At 42.0% G+C, this 23,704-nt stretch overlaps 1 protein-coding gene and 1 pseudogene across 2 annotated transcripts in view; both read left to right on the top strand.

Annotated features, from left to right (window-relative positions):
- The window catches only part of NEDD4 (NEDD4 E3 ubiquitin protein ligase), a 124,811-nt gene that overhangs the window by 21,703 nt on the left and 79,404 nt on the right, over positions 1-23,704 (top strand). For both annotated transcript variants that reach the window (XM_075531839.1, XM_075531840.1), the window contains exons 3-5: positions 2,229-2,307; positions 2,404-2,442; positions 17,077-17,130. In XM_075531839.1, the coding sequence (XP_075387954.1) occupies positions 2,229-2,307; positions 2,404-2,442; positions 17,077-17,130 (172 nt within the window). The remainder of the gene's footprint in view (positions 1-2,228; positions 2,308-2,403; positions 2,443-17,076; positions 17,131-23,704) is intronic.
- On the top strand, positions 5,630-6,303 carry LOC142426112 (U1 small nuclear ribonucleoprotein C-like; annotated as a pseudogene).

Raw genomic sequence — 23,704 nt, 5'->3', positions numbered from 1 at the left:
TGGGTTGGGATGTTTTCTCAATGTTCAATTGCTCTCGTATATAAATCTCTTTCTTATATAGGTATGTGAGTCCATGGATTTGTTTCTTTAGTCTACCCAGACTAACACAATAAGTGTAGTTAATGTAACCAAATTGTGCATATAAAAATGATTAAAATGGCAATGTTTTATTAAACATATATTTATCACTGTAAAAACAAAACATTACTCAAGAAAAAAAGAGTAGAATCCTGTCTCTACAACTTAACATTTATAATGTCTAGGATGTTATTCAAAATTATGGAAAAATGAAATAATATATTCCCAAGAGTGTAACGAAAGTATTCCCACATTGATTAATGGAAAATCTTGAACAAACTAGAAACCATCTGACAATGCTAAGATTAAAAATTATCTTAGAAATTAAAAAGTATCAGATTAACTTAATGGTAAAATGGAGATAAATAGGAAAGCTTCATAGAACTTAAAAGATAGATCAGTTATTTCCCAAAAGGAAAATGAGAGAGAAAAAACTGATGGAAAAAATGAACAGAATCTCAGAAAGGTGTCAGAGAATACCCAGTGGTCTCGCATACATATGAATGGAATTTCAGAAGATGAAGAAAGAGATTAGAAAGAAATGGTGGCCACTTGATTTGATGCCAGGCGTTAGCTCTGCCTTCCACGCCCAGTGCTCCCTCTGCTCTGGGCAGCCCCCTCCTCTTAGTCTGAGTGGTGAACCCACCCCTGCAGGGCCCCGTCTATTTGCTCAGGCATAGCCATGCCGCCCTCTCAGCTTTGGGAGCGAGCCCCATCTTAATGGAACCCCCTTCCTCCAGAAGCAAGTCGATGAAGACAGGACTTTTTTAAATCTAGGAAACAGGCCCTGCTCTTAGAAACCCAGAGGCCGTGGTTCCAAACTCTGAGACTCCAGAAGTCTGACTATCTTTTCAGACTGAGACAGCCCTACTTCCTAATTCCCTTGTCTCGCTAGCTTCTGCTTCCTGGTTCTCTGGTGCTTTGGAGATAACAGCTTGGCCTCTGGGCTCCTAGGGCAAGTGTTAGAAGTGTTTAGCTCATCTTGGGAGCACCTTACTCCATCTGGAAGCTCCTTGCCTGGAGGCATTCCGTTTTTTCCACTCGGTGAGTCAGCAGACCTAATGTGAGCAAATACTCCAAGGCATCCCACCCCTAGCTCCTGCTTACAGGCACTCAGTTTATTTGCTGATGACTTTGGTTCTTGACAATAAAGAAGAGGTCGGATTAGATGAGTAAATGGGGAAAAGGGAATTGATGGGTGTGTTAGTCCAGGTTGATTAGAGAAACAAATCCAGAGATACTCATATGTTTATAAAAAAGAACTTTATATAAAAGAGTAATTATATATTAAGAAAGCATCCCAACCCAGTCCAGATCAAGTCCAATATTAGTCTATATGTCCCATACCAGTCTATAAATTCCTTTTCAAACTCACGGAACACGTGCAATGATGCCGAATACAGGAAGATCACAGGCCAGTGAGTGGAAAGTCTTGTGGGTCCAGTGGCGGTGGAAGCATCTCAGCGCTGGCAGGGGTCTTTATGTAGCCCCTCCAGCTCCAGGGTTCTGGCTCCATCAGTGTAGCTCCATTTGGCTTGACAACAGGAATGTCTTGCAGGGAGAGAGAGTGTCCCGCCTCCAGGACGGAAGACAGGAGTTCCTAGAATCCACAGGAGGAGGCCGTGCCCACACAGGAATTATTGGCTATGACCTGACTGACAGACCTACCCCTTAGCTCAAATTGACAGATTTTGTCACTTCACAGTGGGTTGGGGATGGATGTGGGTGGAGGAGAAAGATGAATACCTGGGACACCAAAAGGAAAACCGATGATCTCTTCTGGACACCTTCACCTAATTCACTGTAAAAAGTTGAAAAAAATTAAAATTAGTTGACCATCTTACCTCAGAAGGAGCAATGTAATGAGCAAGCATTTCAATAATCAAAAAAAGGTTGGAGGTCATTAGGCTTGTGATTAAAAGGTTTAATTTCTAATTTTTGTGTGCTTTTCCCCACTTAACACTGCATAGTTACTTCTATCAAAATGCAAAAATTGCCATAATTACTTAACCATGCCCAAGAAACTGTGACTTTTTAAGTGTGGGGAATATTTTGAGAATTGTTAACAAAAAGTTCTTTGTTTCTCATAGTTTGAGTATTTTGAACTTGGGATAAATAATAATTAAAACTTCTTTTTCAAATTTTAACAGTGATCCATATGTGAGAGTGACGTTATATGACCCAATGAATGGAGTTTTTATAAGTGTACAAACGAAAACCATTAAAAAGGTTAGATTTGGCTGGATTTAATCTTTAAAAATTTATTTTGTATTATTTTATGCAATGAAGTAATTTTAAGATTAATTATACTCTATTACCTTTTAGACTTTGAATCCAAAGTGGAATGAAGAAATATTATTCAGAGTAAGTAAACATTTTATTTCATTCAGACAAAAATATTTTTTTCTGAGTAGGCTTGAGTATAAGTTCTCACTTGTTATTAAAATGTATCTGATAAGAATTTGCTGAAATTCTTTAAAATTTAAAAAGAATATAATACTATAATGTGATATGATTCTGAAATATTTATCTCCTTATAAAAAATATAACTATGTTAACAGAGAGGTGAAGTATTGTAAAACTGGAATATTTGTAATCTGATTTTTTTTAAATGAACATAGATACTATATAAAAATCATATTCCAATTTAGCAGATTTTGATGATTTCCTTTAAAGATAATATTGTATGGATATCTCCAAGATCATTTATCAGTAGATAAAAGAGAATGAGAGCCTATCAATAAGTAGATACATTTCTTCCTCTATGTCCTTCACTCACATTCTCGCCTACCACACCTACCTCTCACAGTACCCATGAGACACTCCGATCAGCCGCTCTTTCAGACTCCTTGGGAAGGCTCGGAATCGAAAGGTCTCCTTGTGCCTATCTACATGAAATTCCAGAGTCCATAATGAAGCCAGAGTCAGTGCCCTCTCCACAGTGGAAGGCATTATTGTATTTGTTAGGTGTTGTGAAGTTACCCCAACTTATAATGACCCTATCCTCAACCTAGCCAAGCACTGCTCAATCCTCTCCCTCTAAAACATAGCATATGACCTTTTTTCATTTAGCACAATGCTTTCAAAGCTCATCTTCTCTGTGACTGCACATGAGCTATACGAGGAGGTACCCCCCAAAAACCCAGAACTTTTTTTCATAGATATGAATTTTAAATGTTTTATACAACAACCTTATCACTTTCAAAGTACTCTCCATTACACTTAATACATTTGTCAAATCTGAAATTCCATTCTTGGAAACATTTTCGAAACTCATCTGTTTGGATGGCTGACAGCACCTCCCTTGTTTTTTTCTTCATCTCCTCTACCTGTCAAATTGCCATCCTTTCATGTCCCTCTTCATTCTTGGAAACAAAAAGAAGTCCCACGCAGCGAGCTCCGGTGAGTCAGGTGCGTGAGACACAGAGGTGTAATGCTTTTTGCCAAAAAACTGGCCCATCGAGTAGGCTGTGAGAGCAGGTGCATTGTTGTGGCAAAAACAGTCCCCTGTCTGCCACAAATCAGGCCTTTTTTGGTCACACACTGTTATGCCATCTTTTCAGAACCTCTGGACAGGAAGCTTGATTCAACAGTCTGACCTGGTGGAATAAACTCCAAAAGCACTATGAGTTGACATTTTTGTCAGATAGGGAAGTTGACAGATGTCCAGAACAAGGTTTGTTATCAATCGACATCTCACCTTTTTGAAACGAGAAAACCACTCTACGCTTTTCCCGTAGCGCTGTCCTTGTAAGCTGTGTTCAACATTACAGCATTTTTCCCAAGCAGGGAACAAAATTTCACAGCTGCATGCTGTTCTCTTAAATCATGCTGTTCTCTTAAATCGGCCACCACAAAAAAATGAGGTTTGAGCGAAACTGCTTTCCCCCGAACTGATTACAAGGATCCACATGTGACCTTCTCCCTGGGAGAGGGACGGCAGAGAAGGGGGGGAAGGGAGACTCCGGATAGGGCAAGATATGACAAAATAACAATCTATAAATTATCAAGGGCTCGTGAGGGAGTGGGGAGCGGGGAGGGAGGGGGAAAAAAAAAGACCTGATGCAAAGGGCTTAAGTGGAGAGCAAATGCTTTGAGAATGATTGGGGCAGGGAATGTATGGATGTGCTTTATACAATTGATGTATGTATATGTATGGATTGTGATAAGAGTTGTATGAGCCCCTAATAAAACGTTAAAAAAAAAAAAAAAAAGAAACTGCTTTCCTCCCAAAATTCACTGTGACCAGAAAGAACCTTCCCAGGTGACGCCACTGGCTGCACTAACTCAGAGGGGGTTGCTAGAGTTGATTCAGTCAAAAAAATGGAAATCATTCTATTGTAGTCCATGTTTGGAAGACTCTGTTTTCATCAAGAGAAGGTGACGTTTCACTGTGAAGGGGAGCCTCTGAGGATCCGGCCAGCGGCACCTACCCTAGGAAGTGCCTCTGGTCTTCTAGTTTAAAGGAGGATCTCCTACTCTATTTGGTGTGACATAAAAAGTAGCATTTTAAGTCATTTTGAAAATTTTAGATTATTGAGGAAATGGTATTTAGTCAGTTGGATATGCACATGAAGAAAATGAAGTTAAATCTCTGTCCTTTTTTTACCAGGATAAATTCCGCATTTGATAGCATCTGGTTTTGATTGTTTCTTTGGCCCAAGTAATGCTTAAAAGAGTTTTAAAATTCCCAAGTGGTTGGGAGTTTTTTAGTTGTTTACACTTTTTTTTATTATTTCACTTATTTCATTGCATTTTCTCAGAAATGTGTTTTCAATGTGTCAAAGGTTTCTGTGTATGTTCTTGTTCACTTTTCTAATTGCATTGGCTTACACGTGTCAAATAATATGTAATGGTAATAGTGATGGATATATATGTCTTATTCCTAATTTTAATGGGAACATAGTTAACTTTTCTCCATTAAACATGCATAGTTTTAATTTTTTTAATGTTAAAGTAAGTTTCCAGCTGTTGATTTGGGTTTTTTAAGTGCTAAAAAATACTATTGATATTTCTAATGTCAGCCATGATGGAATAACAGGGTGTTGGCCTAACCTGATGCTGTAAGCAACTAAATTCTGGAAAATATATGTATAGTTCATCTGTACATATATGCACTAATTGTTTTAGGCACAAGGATGGCAGAGGGAAAAACAGAGTATTTTGTGGCTCAGGAGAGCGGAGGCTCAAGTGGAAGAGCTGCTCCGTAGGGTAGATATAGAGGTTAGGAATCAGAGCCACGGATTTCTAGAGTGGAGGGAGCTGCCTAGAGAAGGAGTCGCAGAAATTACCAAGCTGTGTGTGTGCAGTACAAGATTCCAAAATGCTTGCTTAAGAATAACGGGGGGCTGTGAACTGAGCCGACATTCTGGAGGTTTCGCAATGCAGGGAGGAGATTGTAGCGTTCCCACCAGTCAGAGGAGAGAGAGCTCACTAAGCATGCAAGACAGTCGATGGGGCACAAAAGGGCCACATCTTCAGAGAGTGCCTGCTTTAGCCATGTAAAGGCCACTCTGTCCCTTTGTTGATCTGTGGCTTATATGTTGTTACGATGTTAAAGCTATGCTGTCAGTATTTCAGATAACCAGCAAGGTCACCCGTGGTGGACAGATTTTAGCAGAGCTTCCAGACTAAGACAGACCAGAAAGAAAAGTGTGGTAATGGACTTCTAAAAATTAGCCAATGGGGGAGTAGCAAACGGTGGGCCGAGCAACACGCCTAAGTTTTATTGTGACCACTGCGATACGTAGCTCTCCCGTGACTCTCCATCTGTGAGAAAGACACCGTGCAGTGGGAGGAACCACACAGAGTATGAAAAACTATGATCAGAAATGCATGGAAGAGCAGGCTCAGAGCCTCACTGTCGAAACAACAGCTGCATTTCAACAAGGAAAGATACCTCCTCATCCGATCTCTGCTCCTCCAGCACGGGCCATGATCCCAGCTCCCCTCAGTCTCCCGGGTCCTCCTTGCCCTGGTATGATGCCGGCATCCCACATGGGGGGACCACCCATGATGCCAATGATGGGCCCTCCTCCTCCTGGAATGATGCCAGTGCGACCTGCTCCTGGCATGAGGCCACCATGCCATGATGCCTGGGCCCCCCATGATGCGGTCCCCGGCCATCCTATGATGGTGCCCAGTCGGCCAGGAATGACTCGGCTAGACAGAGAAAGGCAGAGCGCAGCCTCTTTGCATCACCTTTCTCTTACCCCTTCACCCTGAGAGCTGGTGCTGCGACTCTGGTGTTTTCTAAGGGCCCAGCGTGGAAGACTTGCTCCCTCTTTCTCTCAAAAAGAGAATCGTTTTTGGAGTGGAGTAGTGGACAAAAAGCAGAACAAAAAGACTTTTGTTTGTACTGTGACATTTGAAAATAAAATTAACTTTTAGTTGAAAGAAAATTAGCTAATGGAAGACTTATGGAACAAGAGAGACTATTGTTCAGTTTTGTGCTGGAAGAAGGATACCTGGTGGTGTGGTGGTTAAAGCACAGCACTGCTAACCGAAAGGTCGGTGGTTGAAATCCATTAACTGCTCTATGGGAGAGAGACGTAGCAGTCTGCTTCTGTAAGTGATTAAACCTTTGGAAACCAAATAGCAAAGTTCTACAGACATTAAAATGGAAAGAAGTATTGTGGACAGTTTTATATCAATAGTTTTAACAAATTAGCTAAAAAAAATAGACAAATTCTTTAAAAGTAAAACTACACTAATACCGGTATGAGCAGAAATAGAAGATTTGGATGTTTGGTAGTAGAATAAAATTGTAATTAAACAACTTTCCGCAAATAAACTTCAGACCAGAAGGCTTCTGTATTCAATTCTATCAAATGTTTAAATAATACCTCTTTTACCTAACATTTTCATGAAATAAAAGGAAATATGCCCAGTGTAACCTTGATATCAAAACTGGGCAAGGGTATTTACAAGGAAAGAAATTTACATATCAGTATCTCAGTGAACATAGAAGCAAAAAATATTTAAACTGTTAGTATATTTAACCCACAGTGTATAGGAACAGTACTACCGAATGACCAGGTACAATATACCTCAGGAGTGCATGGTTATTATAACAGTGGGTAAATCAATTAATGTCATTCACCACCTAAACCCAGGCCCACTGCCATCAAGTAGATTCTGGCTCATAGTGACTCTATACAGGATTTCCAAGATTATAAATCTTTACTGGACCAGAAAGCCTCAACTTTTCCCCCAGAACAGCTGGTGGGTTTGAACCACTGACTCTGTGATTAGCCCAACACTTACCTGATAGCACCACCAAAGAATAAACGATATGACTGTCAATACCAGCCTCTTAGCTAGGTAAAAACAGAAAGGAAGTTTTTAAGCTTATAAAGAGTATCTGTGAAAAACCGAACACCAACATCATTCTTAAGAAAAGAATGAACCGTGTTCCCCTAAAATCAGAAGTAAGACAAGAATGTTTACTTCACCCATTTTTCTCAGCAAGGGACTAGAAATGCTGGTTGGGTCAAAAAGAGTAAAATTAACTGATGCAAAAAAACAAGTTTAGAAGGAAGAAAAGTTACTCTCTTTATTCACATATGACACAATCAATTGTGTGCCAGTAAAACTGAGGAATTTGAGAAAAGTGATGGAAACAAATGACCAGTTTTAATAAGGTCACAGGGTATAGTATCAGTATACTAAACAACCAGTTCTATTTCGATGTCCCATCAAAGTTAACCAGATAAACCTATGCAGGTCAATGCTCACTCATTACAGCTAGGCAAAGAGCTGAAAACACAGTGATTTCGTGTCTTCCGTACAAAGGACCTTATTATGTGTGGTCCAATATTTTCCTCTTTGTCATGTATTGCATCATTTGTACATAGCACAAAATGTTTTCAGTTGGATATATTCACCAGAAAAATGTCTGCGGAGATAGTATATTACAGTAATAACTGGGTGAACGGGCGTTTAGCCAAATAGCAGTTGTGGTTACAAACTGAAGGGAGTCTTTAAGAACACATGAAGTTCAAAGGAAGTTAAAGTGGCAAGCTGTTATTGGTAGGTTAACAAACAGAATTGAAGTAAGTAGGTTAATTGTTAGGTTAACAAATTAAATTGAAGTTAGTGCTTAAGAGCAAATTAAGAGTCAAGTCCACATTTAGAGTTGCCCAGATAAGATTAAGGGAGGCAAGATGGGGAAGGTGGGGGGGAGGCAGACAAATAGGTGCTTCACTGTCTATAAGCATAATATAGTCACTATCTGTACAAGACAGCACCACTCTGTCCCCTATATTCCCATGATCCTCTGTGGGGGTTGGGTCCACATAGTTGGGATTGGGGCCGGCCCCGCAGACCTCTCTATTGATACCCTGGTACATGTTGGTATGTTGTATTCACGTCTTGGCGCATCAGGTTGAAGCCCAGTGTCTCTCTCCCTCGCCCTTTCCCTCTCCTGTGGAGATGTAAGCAATACCCTCCCCTTGAATGGGTTTGTATTCTGCTCCCACGCTACCCATGGCTTATTTCTTTTTCTTTCCCCTCCTATTTAGTTGGCTGCTGTATGTATCCCTGGATTGGGTTTAGCTCCTGCCATAGTTGCTGGACCTCTCCCCACCCAAAGTCTGTTTTTGGTACTCCCTTGGGACTTCCTTGCTCTGCTCCCCTTGCTGTTCTGTTGCACGCCCTCAGTGCTTTGCCTCGGTGTGGTGGGGTCAGAGCAGGCACAATTCCCGCACTGTCTCTCCAGTGTTATCCCCCATAAGGCACAATACCCTCTCCTGGGTGGCTTAGGGCTCTGTTACCCCACTACCCATGATATTTTTTTCTTCTTTCCCAACTTCCTTTTTAGTTGGTTACAATATGTGTCCCTGCATTTGGGCTGATCCCTACCATGCTACATGGACCTCACCCCAGGAATGTTTGTATTCAGTAACGTTTTCCCTATGCCCTATACGTACCTGCACATAGATCTATTTCCCCGTCCTCATAGATACATTGACATATGTACATGCCTTTATTTAGACCTCTCTAAATGCCTTTTACCTCTTAGCTCTTAACTCTTTTACTTTCCTCTTGTCCCACTATCATGCTCAGCCTTCATTAGGGTTTCAGTAATTCCTCTTGGTTACATTACCCTTGATCACGCCCTTCCAGGCCTCCTCTTGTTGTTCCCTTGACCCTGGGTTTGTTAACAACACTTCCTTTCCCCCCCCCACCTCCTCCTCTCCCATGTCCCCCCAGAACTGTTAGTCCCATGATTTTCTCCTCCAGATTGTTCATCCAGCCTATCTTACTTATTTAGACAGACCTGCGGAGTTAATAACATGCACTGCACAAAAAACAAGTCAGAGCAAAACCAAGCAACAAAAGAAAACAAAATAACAAGCCAACGACAAAAAATCAAAACACAACAAGAAAGAAAAGTTTGTAGTTAGTTCAAGGACTGTTTGTTGGCCTTTAGCACTGTTTTCCGGTTGAGTTGATGGGGCGCCAAGCCCTGGCCCCAAAGTCTGTTTTTGGTATTCCTTGGGGACTTCGTTGCTCTCTTCCCCTTGCTGATCTGTTGCACGCCCTTAGTGTTTGCCTTGGTGTGGTGGGATCAGATCGGGTGGAATTCCCACACTGTGTCTCCATTGTTGTCCCCTGTAGGGCTATGGTTCAGTAAGGGATGCCATCTCTCATAGTGGGGCTGGCCATATGGTCTTCTCTGTGTATTGGCTGCTCTGAGTGGGAATATCATCCTAAGGCTTAGTGGGCCAGGATGTGCTCCACTCTCTCCTCCTCCCACTTCATCTGCTTTATGTGCTCTTATCAGACATGTCCCTCTCCCTGAGCTTCAGTGCTGCCCTCTGAAATAAATTCTTCTGGGGGAGAGGCAGGTGTTCATGTAGTTGGGCTTGGAGCCGGCCCCTCACACCTTTCCATTAGTTCCCTACTCCGTGCTGGCATGTTGCATTCACATCTTGGAGCACTGGGTGGAAGTCTGGTCCCTCTTTCCCTGTGGAGATAGAAACAATACCCTCCCTCTGGGTGGATTAGTGCTGTATTCTCCTGCTACCCATTTCTTATCTTTTTTCCTCCCTCTCCCCCCCCCCCCTTTTAGTTGGCTACTATATATATGTATCCCTGGATTTGGTCTAGCCCCTGCTATACTACCTGGTCCTTACCCCAGGAATGTTTGTATACAGTAGCTTTTTCCCTATGCCTTTTGTTATTTTTTTTAAGCTTACCTCAGTGGACTCATGTTGTACTTGTCCTTTTATGCTTGGCTTACTTTGCTTTAGCATGATTTCCTCCAGTTCTTCCCATGCGGTGATGTGCTTTATGCATTCATCACTGCTTTTTAGGGATGCGTAGTACTCCATTGTGTGTACGTACCACAGTTTTTTAATCCATTCATCTCTTGATGGAAATTTGGGTTGTTTCGAACTCCTTGCACTTGTGAACTGTGCTGCGATGAACATTGGAGCACAGATGTTTGGCTGTGGTTTATTTCTTCCCTCTTCTGGGTATATGCCCAGTAGGGGAGATTCCTGGGTCTTATGGTAGCTCAATTTCCATCTGTTTTAGATATAGACAAATCAATTTCCATAATGTCTGTACATACTTACAGGTCCACCAGCAGTGGATGACAGTTCCTATCTCACCACAGTGGATGGCAGTTCCTATCTCACCACAGCCCCTCCAACACTTGTTGCTTTCTGATTTTTTTTTAATAGGGCTGTCTTTGAGGGTGTTAGGCGGTTATCTCATAGTTGCTTTAATTTGCATTTCTCTTATGGCCAATGAACGGGAACATTTTCTCATATGTTTATTGGCCATTCGGATTTCTGCCTTTGTGAAATTTAAGTTGAGGTCCTTTGCCCACCTCCTCAGTGGGCAATTAGTTGTTTTGGTTTTTTTTCTTTTTGGAAGCTAGCAGAGTATTGTAGAATTTAGTAGTAAGACCTTTGTCTGATTTGTCCTTGCTAAATATGTTTTCCAATCTGTGTAATCTCTTAATACTCTCTTGGTGAATTCTGTGTACACAGGTGTTTTATCTTCAGCATATACCACTTGCAATTTGTGACTTCTCTGTGTTTGTGTCCTTCGCTATTTCTGATAGCCTATGCCAATGTTCTCTGATTGGTCCCAATTCCCTCAATGATGGCCCTAAGAGTTTGGGGTTTACCTCGAGGTCTGTGATCCACCTTGAGTTTATTCTTGTGCATGGAGTGAGGTAAGGGTCTTGCTTCATTTTTCTGCAAGTAGGTATCCATTTTTTCCAGCACCACATGTTAAAGAGGGCATCTGCTTCCCATTTGATATTTTTGGGGCCCTTATCAAATCAGTTGTCTATATGCTAAATGTCCATCTTTTCATTCTGTCTTTTAATGAACTGTTTGAAGTACCCTCATATTCGTATTACCTTCTAGACAGAAGCAATGTGACTTGTATACAAGGGAGTACCCCAAAATAACTGGGGAAAAACTCCACTGGGCAGACCTTTTGTGGTATGCACTTTTTCCGCTAGGTGAGCATCTAGCAACTTGCTCTGAGTTCATGCATCCAATGGTGTCACCTGAGAAAGGTTCCCTCCGGTCAGTAAATTTTTTTGTGAGAGCAGTTTTGGTCAAACCTCTTTTTTTTTTTTTGGATGGCTGATTTCAAAGAACAGTGTGTGGCTGTGAGATTTTGTTTCATGCTTGGGAAAAATGCTGTAGAAACTGTTGTGATGTTGAACACAGCTTACCAGGACAAGTGCTGTGGGAAAAATTCAAGTGTACGAGTGGTTTTCTTGTTTCAAAAAAGGTGAAATGTCGATTGGTGACAAACTTTGTTCCGGATGTCCGTCAACTTCCCAAGCGGATGAGTATGTATACAAAATGTGTGCACTTGTGCTTGAGTCACAGGCAGTGATGACCCATTGAAGAGATGGGGAGGTTCCCCAGACTATTTTGGAGCTTGGTTCACGACTGGTTTTGCCACCGTGACCATGCACCTGCTCACACAACCATCTCAGTGTACCAGTTTTTGTCAAAAAAGCACACCTTTCTTGCCCCACGCACCTGACCTCGCTGCATGTGACTTCTTTTTGTTTCCACCAATGAAGAGGGACATGGCAGGACGGCAGTTTGATGATGGAGAAGAGGTGGGGGGAAAAAGAGAGGCGCTGTGAACTATCCAAACAGATGAGTTTGAAAAAATGTTTCTGATGATGGCAACATATGTACAAATGTGCTTGACACAATGTGTGTATGGGTTGGGATAAGAGCTGTAAGAGCCCCTAATAAGATAGTTTTTTAAAAAAAGAAAATAAAACATGTTCCGAAGAATGAAATCCCAGATTTGACAAATGTATGAAGTGTAATGGAGAGTACTTTGAAGGTGATAAGGTTGTTTGGTTAAAAAAAAAATTAAATTAATAGTTTTGGAAACTCATGACTGTTGAGTCGATTTCAACTGCCAGCACCTCTGGAGGTCAGGATAGAACTGTACCGTGGGTTTATGAGACTGTAACTCATTAAGGGAGTAGAAAGCCGCACCTTTTTCCTTAGGGCAGCTGATGCATTTGAACTGCTGACCTTGAGGTTCGTAGCCCACTCCATAACCTACTATTCCACCAGGGCTCCCTTGTGTTCATACGGGAGAATAAAAACCAACCATCACTGCTGCTCTGTAAAGCCACCACATATAGTACCATCTTCCAGTATTTTTTCCTGCATATTTTTATCCATCTATTTATGTACTTCACCATCTTCCACACGAGACTTTAAGTGTGATAGATTTTGTTTATGGGGCACTTGCTGATGAAAAGGCAGCAGTCCCTACATTCCATGAAGCATATTGTTTGGTGTAGATGATTATAAACAAGTTCTTCAAAATGCCTGCCAAGGTGTCTAGTTTTATGAAAGGGGACACTGGGGAGTGACTCTGACCAGGACTCACTTACTCTAGGGGATTTTAGGGAACGCTGTCCGAGGAAGGGTACCATTTAGGATGTATCGCTTAGTAACAGACTTGAAGTAATAGCTAAGAATGGCTTCAACAATAGAGACATTCATTGTCTTTAATCACAAGAAGCAGAGAGGAAGTTCGGTGACTGCAGCAGCTAGACCTGGAGAGCCGTGCCTGACCCAGCTTCTCGGAGCCGCTCTTGGCTGTCTCTCCGCGGTCACAAGATGCTTGCCGTTCCAGACCCATCCTTCTATGATGCTGTCCAGAGACAGGAAAGGGGGGGTTTTTTCTCCTTGTGCCGCTTTTCAAAAGTAAAGCACCCTTTTCTAACACACACACACACACACACGCACACGTGCGCCAGAAATGTGTCAAGGGTGTTTTTCTAATTCCTTCTTTGGTAAGAAAAATGGAATTACCGTGTAGCTTGGAGGAAATCAGGATATGGTCCCTGGCACAAGAAGAGGCCGTCTCTTCCTGGCAAACACGGTCACCGACGATGTGAATAAAATCAGAATCCTGTTAACCGGGAAGATGAAGAGGGAGGGGCAGGGAGCCACTCCATTGGTAGATATATTATGGTGCATCCATACAGTGAAATTTAAGGGGGCGGATAGTGTAGATTGTTAAAGAACTAAGTGAGAAATTAAACGAAGGAACAAAGGTACAGAATATTGTGTATACTGTACTCTTATGGGTGTAAAAACAAAGACCAAATGCTCTCGCATATATTGGCATTTGGTGAAAATGCCCCTGAGGAAGAACCTCAGAAAGAGTTTGCAGTTTTGCCCTGGGGTAGGACAAAGTCAGACGTAGCTTCAGGTCCACAGTTTCTCCTCTTAAGGAGCCTGGTGGCACAGTGGCTAGGTGCTTGGCTGCCAACCAAAAGTGCTGCAGTGGAAGCTGACAAGCCTCTCTAGCAGAAGGGTGGCCACGCGCTCCCGTGAAGGTTACAGTTTGGAAGCCCCCTGAGCCCGTGCCTCTGTGCCTTACGGGGTCTCTGTGAGTAGGAATTGAGACACTGCAATTAGTTTTTTTTTATAGATCCTTCTGTGCTGTTTTATAAAGTGAACTACAGATCGAGGTCCCCATGACCATGTCCTTGTCATTTATTTTTATATCTGTTCACTAAAAGTAATTACACGGAGAGAGAGACAGAGGAGTTCTGGTGGCACAGCCCATTAAGCACTGGGCTCCTAACCATAAGGTCAGCAGTTCAAGCCCACCATTTGCCCTATATTCAGGGCACTAAGGCAATCTGCTTCTATACGGGTACAGTCAGGGACACCCCACAGAGCAGTTCTCTCTGTCCTTGAGGATCGCTATGAGTAAGAATTTGTTTGTTTTTTAATGGAAAAACAGAACCCATGTAAATGCCAATGGCAAAACACACTTTCTGTTTATGTAATGCTTTATATGTGTAAAAAGGCTTTTGTTTAAATCACTGAACTTTTAAAATGAGCTTACAATGTATGCCCACACAAGAACTTTTCCACATTCTAATGACAATTTTGCATAATAATAGCCCCAAAGTGGAAATAACCCAATGTTCCTCAATTGGTGAATGTGTAAATAAAATGTGGTATGCCAAACAGTGGAATATTAGTTGGCATTACAAATGAATAAGTGCTGGTGCGTGCTATTCGTCGTGGATGAGCTTTGGAAACATTAGCTAATGGAAGAAGCTGGATGCAGAAAGGACACGTTACATACATTATATAAATCTATCTATATGGAATGTCCGTAACACGCATGTCTTTGGAGACAGACGGTCAAGTAGTGAATGCCTAAGCCTGGGAGTTGGAGAAAATGAGGAATGGCTGCTACAGGTTATGGGTTTCTTTTTGAGACTTCTAAAGTTGATTGTGATCAGGGATTCAGAATGCTCTAGTTATAGAAAAACAATGAATTGTACACTTAGAGTAGGTAAATTGTGCAGCATATTAATTGCATCTTAACAAAGCTGTTTTAAAGGGACATCTACATACTATTTTCCTACAATATAAGTAAAATTTTCAGTAACATTGCTGCAGGGTCTTTGTAAACACAGCAACAGAAATGAACACCTATTCATCCCTCTGTGCTTTTTCCACAATCTGGGTAACGCCTGTGGCACGTGTTTGGGTTTTTTCCCCTCGTCTCTTTCTGCGTCTGTAGACTCATGTGCTAATCCTTTTTCCACACAGCCTATCACCAATATTATTTGTTTATTCTGCTTTCAGCTTTTCCTTAAATACGACCCAGAAAAAATTTTTTAGTGACCACAGTTTTACCCCTATTTTTAGTCATTTTAAAAATCTCCAAAAGAATCTCATCAAAGAATTCACACATTATATCCTGTGGTTTGAAAGGGTTTATCGTGAAAAATAACAAATACTGATACTCCACCCTTCCTTCTCTTAGTTCTGCTTCCCACATGATTCTGTTCTGAAGCTGGTTCTATTCGGGGGTTTGCTCACTATTCCCGTATTGCTGAAGAGCTTGCACTTGTAGGCATGCCCAAACTGCCTCCATCTAAGACTGAGAGGTGTATAGTCAAGTTTGACCAACACTTTGACTCCACAGAGAATTCTATCTTGAAACATACACCGTCCCCCAGCTGTCCGTGTGGTTAAGTTAACAAGGTCTAGCTTGTTAACTGAAAACAGTGACATGTAAAATTCAGTGAACAAATACTTGCTCCTCTTGTTCCAAGAATTATTCAGGGCAGGCAGCCCTGTCCCCCTAGTAACCATAGCTGCCACCAAAGAGTTCTCTTTGCCTCCCTGCTGTGACTTCATAATTCAGGTGGGCAGGTTGGCTTGTGCCAGTTCAAACTACAGACAAAACTAAGTGGGTCAGGATTCATAGCCAACATGGGATCCACCTTACCCAGACTGAGGCAGAGAACTCCGTTTCCTTGGAAACATCCCCCCATTCAGAACCACCACCTATGGCCCTCCCAAGTGGGCAAACACCCAGATCTCCCGGGGCCAGTGGCAAAGTGACCACTGTACGCCATGTTTGTTTCCTGACACCTAATAACAACATGTGGGACAATTCCAGGGGACACAAAGCACATAGAAAACAATGTACAGAGTAGATGAGAATGTTCAATATTGTGTTCTGAGTTAAGGTATACTACTCACATGTAAGTTGATGACACTATATACTTAGATTGTTGTTGTTTGGTGCCATTAAGTGAGTTCCAACTCATAGTGGCCTGATGTATAAGACAAAGAAGCCTTGCCTGGCTCTGTTGCCGGCTGGATCAGGATGGTGGAAAGATACAACGCTGACTCACACCTTTTCTGACACCATACCAGGCAGTTTTCCCTTGTGTTCAAAGTACTAGTTCTGCATGAGCACTATTACGTATTCTGGAACACTTAAGATCGGTACACTTTATATTTTATTGACTAACAGTGATACCCTAACTGAACAAAGGAAAAAGGTCTCTCCAGAGTGTGCAGTCCCGTTTCCTGGGGCACATTCCTGCAGGTAAAACTGGAATTAAGTTCTCATAGGAAGGGAAAAGGAATATTGGATTACATAGCTTGATAACTTTGTCACACTGGTAAATCTTTTTTATAAAGGCCAGGGATGCATCTGACATATAAACCAGGGATACATCTGACATATAAACCAGGGATACATCTGACATGTAAACCAAGGTTTTAAAACATGATTATGGTCAATGTAATGGATAGGTCGTACAGAAGAACGTCAAATCTGAGAATTTACGCTATATCGTAGGAGATCTACCAGCACTCTGCACACACACGAGGCCCCTGAGTTGAGATCAACCAAGAGACAGCAGAGACATTTGTATTTCAAGTGCTTCCATATATTTCATTTTCTTTTTTGAGATTTAATGTTCCTGTTTTAGAAGAACTATAAATACCTTAGACAATCCATGTTGTCATGGTCAGGGCATTGGAAAATGGGTAGCACATGACTCGTCTGTTTCTGTCTTAGAACTTCCACATCAGCTAAAAAATAGCCTAAGTAACTGGAATTTAGAAGTTGCGAATTATCCCTCTATTTATTCTGCAGTCTCTGTGAACCGATATCCTCCTGTTTTTAAAGACACATGTTTTCTTTACCTAGGTCCATCCGCAGCAGCACCGGCTCCTTTTTGAAGTGTTCGATGAGAATCGGTTGGTAAGTTAGACCATACTTGTGTGTAGCAGGAAGTCAGGAGAGCAGCGAGGGGAAGGAGGCTGGGAATCCATGCTTTGAAAGATGGTTTGGAGTGGTTAGAATAACTCCTTGAAAATGGTCATGTGCAAAGCGGTGCCTAAGCAAACGTGGTGAAGAACGCTGATGGTGCCCGGCTACCAGAAGATACAGTGCCTGGGGCCTTAAAGCCTGAAGATAAACAAGGGGCTATCTAGCTGAGAAGTAACTAAGTCCACATGGAGGAAGCACACCAGCCTGTGGGATCATGAGGTGTCGATGGGATCAGGTATCAGGCATCTAAGACCCAGGATAAAGCCATACCCAATGCGAATGAGGGGAGGCATGGAGTGGAGACCCAATGCCCATCTGTAGACAATTGGACATCCCCTCACAGAGCGGTCACAGGGAAGAGATGAGCCAGTCAGGGTGCAGTATAGCACTGATGAAACATACAACTTTACTTTAGCTCTTTGGTGCTTCCTTCCCCCACTATCATGACCTCAATTCTACTTTACAAATCAGATGGATTAGACCAGGGCATGCACATTGCTACAGATAAGAGCCTGCAGCACAAGGAATCCAAGATAGATAAACCCTTCAGGGCCAACAAGGAGAGTAGAGATACCAGGAGGATTAGGGGAGGGTACGGGGAGAAAGGGAGCATCGGTCACAAGGATTAACCTAGAACCCCCTTTCAGGGGGACAAATAACAGAAAAGTGAGTGAGGGGCAATGGAGGACGATATAAGATATGGGGAAAATAATCTATAACTTATCAAGGGTTCGTGAGGGAGGATGGGTGGGGGAGGGAGGGAGGGGAAAGAAATAGGGTAGCTGATATCTGGAGCTTAAGTGAGAAAATAATGCTTTGAAAATGATGATGGTGGCAAATGTGCTTGACACACTGGAGGAATGTATGGATTGTGATAGAGATGTAAGAGCCCCCCAAAAAAGTATTTAAATAAAAAGATAGAGCATCTGGGGCCTTAAAGGCTTGAAGATAAACAAGCGGTCATCTATCTGAGAAGCAACAAAGCCCACATGGAAGAAGCACACCAGCCTGTGTGACCACAAGGTGTTGAAGGGATCAGGTGGTGTCAGGCATCAAAGAACAAAAAAATGACATCATTGTGAATGAGGGGGAGTGTAGACTGGGGACCCAAAACCCATCTGTAAACAACTGGACATCCCCTTACAGAAGGGTCTTGGGGTGGAGACGAGCCAGTCAGGGTGCAGTATAGCACCGATGAAGCATACAACTTACCTTTAGTTCCTTAATGCTTCCTCCCCACTATTATCATGATCCCAATTCTACCTTACAAATCTGGCTAGACCAGAGGATGTACACTGGTACAGATCAGAGCTGGAAACACAGGGAATCCAGAACAGCAGGACCAATAATGAGAGTAGTGATACCAGAAGGGGAAGGGGAAGGTAGGGGAGAAAGGGGGAAATGGATCACAATGATCTATATATAATCCCCTCCCTTGGGGAGGACAACAGAAAAGTGGGTAAAGGGATACATCAGACAGTGCAAGACATGGAAAAATAATAATAAATTTTCAATTATCAAGGATTCATGGGGGTGGGGGGAGAGAGGGAAAAATGAGAAGCTGATACCAAGGGTCCAAGTAAAAAGCAAATGTTTTGAAAGTGGTGATGGCAACAAATGTACAAATGTGCTTGACACAATGGATGGATGGATGGATTGCGATGAGTTGTATGAGCCCCCAATAAAATGATTGATTTATTTTTTTTAAAAAGAAAATGGTCACTTAGAATTTTTTTTCTCTCCTCCCTCCTTTCTACCCTTTGACTCTCCCCCCGCAACCCCCCGCCCCTCCCCCCTCCGTCAACTCTTAACTGTCAACCCATTGTATATGTTCTCATTCAAGGCATGTTGTGACAGAAATCTTAACTTTTGCACACTCATCCATGCACCCAGGTCTGTTGTTGAAGACTCTGAGTGCCTTCTCCCAGGATATCTTTTGGTCATGCCTCCTCCCTACTCTTCATGAGCTTACATGTATCCAGTTGTAGCATCCCATCTACCCTCTTAACATGCTATTTCCCAGAGGAGCTCAGTCCTCCTCCGACTGATGGCAGGGATGAGCACATCAAGTCCTCTAAAGGATTCCCAGGAACTCCACTTGCACAGTGAGTCCATGCTGGGCCGCTAACCTAAAGGGCAGGCGTTCAAGACCACCAGCCACTGCCGTGGAGAAAGATGGGGTTTTCTACACCCATAAAGTTAGTCTCAGAAACCCACAGGGGGCGGGGCTACGCTCTCCTCTAGGGTCACTGTGAGTCAGAATTTACTTGATGACAGTGAGTGTGAGAGTTTTGAAAGGATTTCCAGCTCTTGTCGAAGGAAAACCTTGATTTTATTTTTATAAAATAATAGTTGTAATTCCTAAAGACAGCTTTGAAGTCCTGTCCTTCACCTTTTGTCTCTTTGGGATCCTGTTTCAAGCTCTCTCAACATCTTGCATTTTAAACATTTAGGGTTTGAGCAAGTAGATGTCAAAACAGTGATAGGTGTTAAAACAATCAGTTTATCACACACGTAACCTTAAAGAAAACAGTTTTAACAAAGAAGCTGGATTTTGAAGAAAGCATCCATTTTTAGTGTTAGAACACATCAGATGTGTTGCTGTTCCCTGAAGAAAAAAAAAAACACCCACAATCACTGAGACCAGTAACTGAAACAGCACAAACAAAATCTATTTATTAGCAAGCATCGTAGTAAGCAGCAGGGCTTTTCTGCTGCCAAGGAGACTCTTTCCCTGATTGGCCATCTAATTTCTGAAGGCTGAGTATAATCATCAATGACAGCCATTGATGATTACGTTACCGAACAGATAAGCGACGGGGTTTCTTGTTGCTTTTTTATATAGAGGAGGGGTTGGTTTCTTTTTTTCTTCTGTCTGTACAAATCTGTTTTCCTTCTAGATGGCGCCAGATGAAACGTAGTATTGGTGTGTGTTTTTTAAAATCATAAAACTATATCCTATGTCCAAAGAAGCCTTGTAAGTCCTTATTTTAAACAATGAGACAACATCTGTACTTATTACTCGGCTTAAGAACTAGGACATCACCAGAATCTTTTAAACTCATCCTGTCTACCTACCCAGGTGCAAGTCCTTAAGTAGCTACTTTTCTGATACTGTGTCTGCCATTTCTTTGCTTTGCAAAATAATTTGTCATGGATGTCTGTGTCCCTAATCGATTGCTTCCTTTAGCATATTTTTGAGTTTATCAAGCAGCATCATTCTGAATATGCTCTTTGTCCTTTTTTGGCATCGTGTATTTGTGAGATTGTCCCATGATGACACATTTTCAGTGAGAGTATTTCATTACTGACAATAGCTTTTCATAGGGTTCCATCATTGGTGAGACCATAATTTATATACTTATCCTCCTGAATAGATATTTGAATAGTCTGTTGCTATTTTCTATCCATTGTTAACCCTAAGTATGTCTATAGGTACCTATACAAAGGTATCTCTGAGTTTCTTTATTGGAGTTGAATTTCTGGATCATGTTATCAGTGTGTTTTTTGCTTGTTAACTGATGCTGACAAGACTTTGTCACTGTATTGTTGGCGACCTGATTTATTGTTTTAAGGGTGGTTTTTTTTATATATTGTCTGCAGCTTGCTTAATTGGCTGCAGCTAGCCCTTCTTGACAGTCACTTTAGTGTGTTCTGACCACTCCATGCTCAACATACCAATTGTCATACACTTTTTGGTCCCTTAGCCTTTCTTGAGCAGGTATTAAAATTTTAGGAGTATCCTGCTGAGATGGAGAGGAGTCTGGTGGTGGGTGGTTCTGTGCTCAGCTGCTAACTGAAAAGTTGGTCTGAACTAACCAGCTGTTGTGTGAAACAGAGATGAGGCAACCTGCCTCCGCAAAGATTTACAGCCTGGAAATCCCAGTGGGGCAATTCTACTCGTCTTATAGGGTTACTCTGAATTGGAATGGAGTCAGAGGCAACAGGTTTAGTTTTTTTATTTTTGATAAGTTGGAAGGTAGAAAAAAAAAAGTTGCCTTTGATATTTGCTCTCTCATGACCAAATTATTTTCTGTTATTTTTATTTACTTTATTTTTTGTTATTTTTATTTAGTTTTAATTTTACTTTTTTTGTTACTTTGTTGATCAACAGAAAATAATTTGGTCCTGAAAAAGTTTTCAGTAATGGAAGGCGAGCTGAACTCAAGAGAAAAAAATATATTTTGAGCTAGCAGGAATTTTGATAAAATTATCTGGGGCAGATAGGTCCCGAGTGAACTCTGAATGCTGGTTGTAAGATTGGTGAGGTGTGAAGCCTGTTTTTTCAGAGTCATAGACTTATTATACAGGTCTTCTCTAAGCAGAAGCATGTACTAAAATTGGGATAGCCATGTCCCAAGAAACCTGAGAGAATGAGACTATTGATGGCCCCTGGATCATGAAAGGTTTCACAATAGGATGTTTCCAGATTGATAAGTGTAACATATAAATTTTTTTACTAAAAGCAGGAACAACACAAAAACATTAGTCATGATATTGTATATTGCCACACCAAGGGGTCAGAAGACCTATTTGTAGCCCCATCTCTGCTCTGATACATTAGCTTATAACCCTAGACAAGTTTTTCACTTCCTCTAAAAATATTTTCTCTTGTTTAAAAAATAAGGATAACTATTTTCTCTGTGATAAATATAAAAATAAAATAAGTGTGAAGCACTCAGAAAATTATTCATGATTCAAATGTAACATATTTATAACTCTGTGATACCCTATTTTTGTGTGTGCATTAACTAAGGTGTGTCTGGAGTGTTAACGTACTCTGCTGATCATTAGAAGTACAGCTACATTCCCATGAAGCTCACTTTACCAGCAAAGGGAAGCGAGAGATCATTAACACAGGGTGGTGTGTGTCATCTTCCTGGTCCACTGACTTGTTGCTAGTTCTAGCAGTTGGTTGAGATGCATAGATCACCTGAGATATGCTAAAAGACCACAGCTACTGGTTGAGTAAGACCTAATTTTGTAGCAATTAGTGACCTGGGCACCATGTCAGTCGACCTTTAATCCCCTGTAGTATTCACAATGAAATTAAGAACATATCCTTTTCCTAGAAAATTTTCATCGGAGATGTAAAGAGCAGAGCGCAGCTATAAACTTCAAGCAGACACGACTTCTTATCTTCTGGAGAAATTTTACCAGCTAACTGCTACATGCCCTTGAGAAAGGGGTGGACTGTATGTGCCATGTTCCCTCCATGTGAGGATTATAAGATGTAGTCCCGGCCTGGTGGTCATACTGGTGGTCCTGGGGACTGCTATGGACCATTTTAGAATGGCTTGGTGGTGTCTCTGTCACTGGCCTTAGACGTTTATCTGCACACAGCCAGCTACTAAAGATTTAGATGGCTTCTGTGCCCTGGGTGAAGATGCCTTGCTTTGTTCCCTGGCGTAATAGTCTTTGGCTTTCAAGGTTCTCGTCAATTATTTGGGTTACTCAGAACCTACTCACACCATATTTGAAATTCCCAAGCTACTCACAACTCAGGGCCATGAGCTTCCATCTAATCCTAAACCATCGCCTTATTTCACTCCAGACTCTGAAATTCTGTGGGTCTTGAATAGAGTCTTCCTGAAGAGGTTACCACTACGCTCTTACTGTCTAGCTCTTCGCCACTTGAGTTAGGGGAGCTGCTGGCCTACGGACCTACATTTTACCTGGTTTCTGCAGGCAACTTGTGTGACGGAGCCTGTGGTGTCCCAGATCTCAGTCAGCAACAGGAGCTGTTCAGCCTCTAGGACTTAAACCCGCACTGAGTTTCTAGGAAATGGACATGTTCCTCTTACCTTACCAACCCCAATGCCTCTTTTTGGAGGAGGGGCTTGGATCCCTTTCTGCAAATGTTTCAGTCTTTATTATCCAGCTGCAGGGCTTTTTAATATTTCTGTACATGTAGCAGCAGAACCAACCTCAGTTAAGCACCCACCACTACCACCAAAGGCAATCACGGGGGGTGTGCCAGTCTAGCCAGCCAGCCTCCTGTCTGGTATTACTTAGTGCTTACTCTGTGCCCCGTGCCCAATGCCTTATGGCACAGTGGGTACACGTTGGACTGATAGCCAAGGTCAGTAGTTCAAAACCACTAGTTGCTCCATGGGAGAAAGATGAGGCTTTCTACTCCCGTAAAGAGTTGCCGTTTCAGAAACCCACAGGGCCAGTTCTACCCTGCCCTATAGGGTCACTGTGAGTCAGACTCGACTGGACGACCGCGAGTGTAGCGAGTGTCTGTGCTCGGCATGAAGCCTGCAGGATGGTCCTCACACTCTGGAGTTTTTCACATCTAGTTAGGGGGACATGAAATCGATGTTCGTAGTAAAGCTGGCCAAAGAGAAAGCATTCACCTGGCCAAAGACAGCATTTTATGTTAACAAGCAGGGGAACATGCCTCTCGCTTATGGCTTTAGGTCAGAGATGTAAGCAGTTAGAGATCTTTGATGAGCTTATTAAAATGATCCATTCTTGGAGTGATTAGACCGCTAACTGAATC

Source organism: Tenrec ecaudatus, chromosome 14, assembly GCF_050624435.1.
Source record: "Tenrec ecaudatus isolate mTenEca1 chromosome 14, mTenEca1.hap1, whole genome shotgun sequence".
Classification (NCBI taxonomy): domain Eukaryota; kingdom Metazoa; phylum Chordata; class Mammalia; order Afrosoricida; family Tenrecidae; genus Tenrec; species Tenrec ecaudatus.
This window is presented reverse-complemented; position numbering and strand designations above follow the sequence as displayed.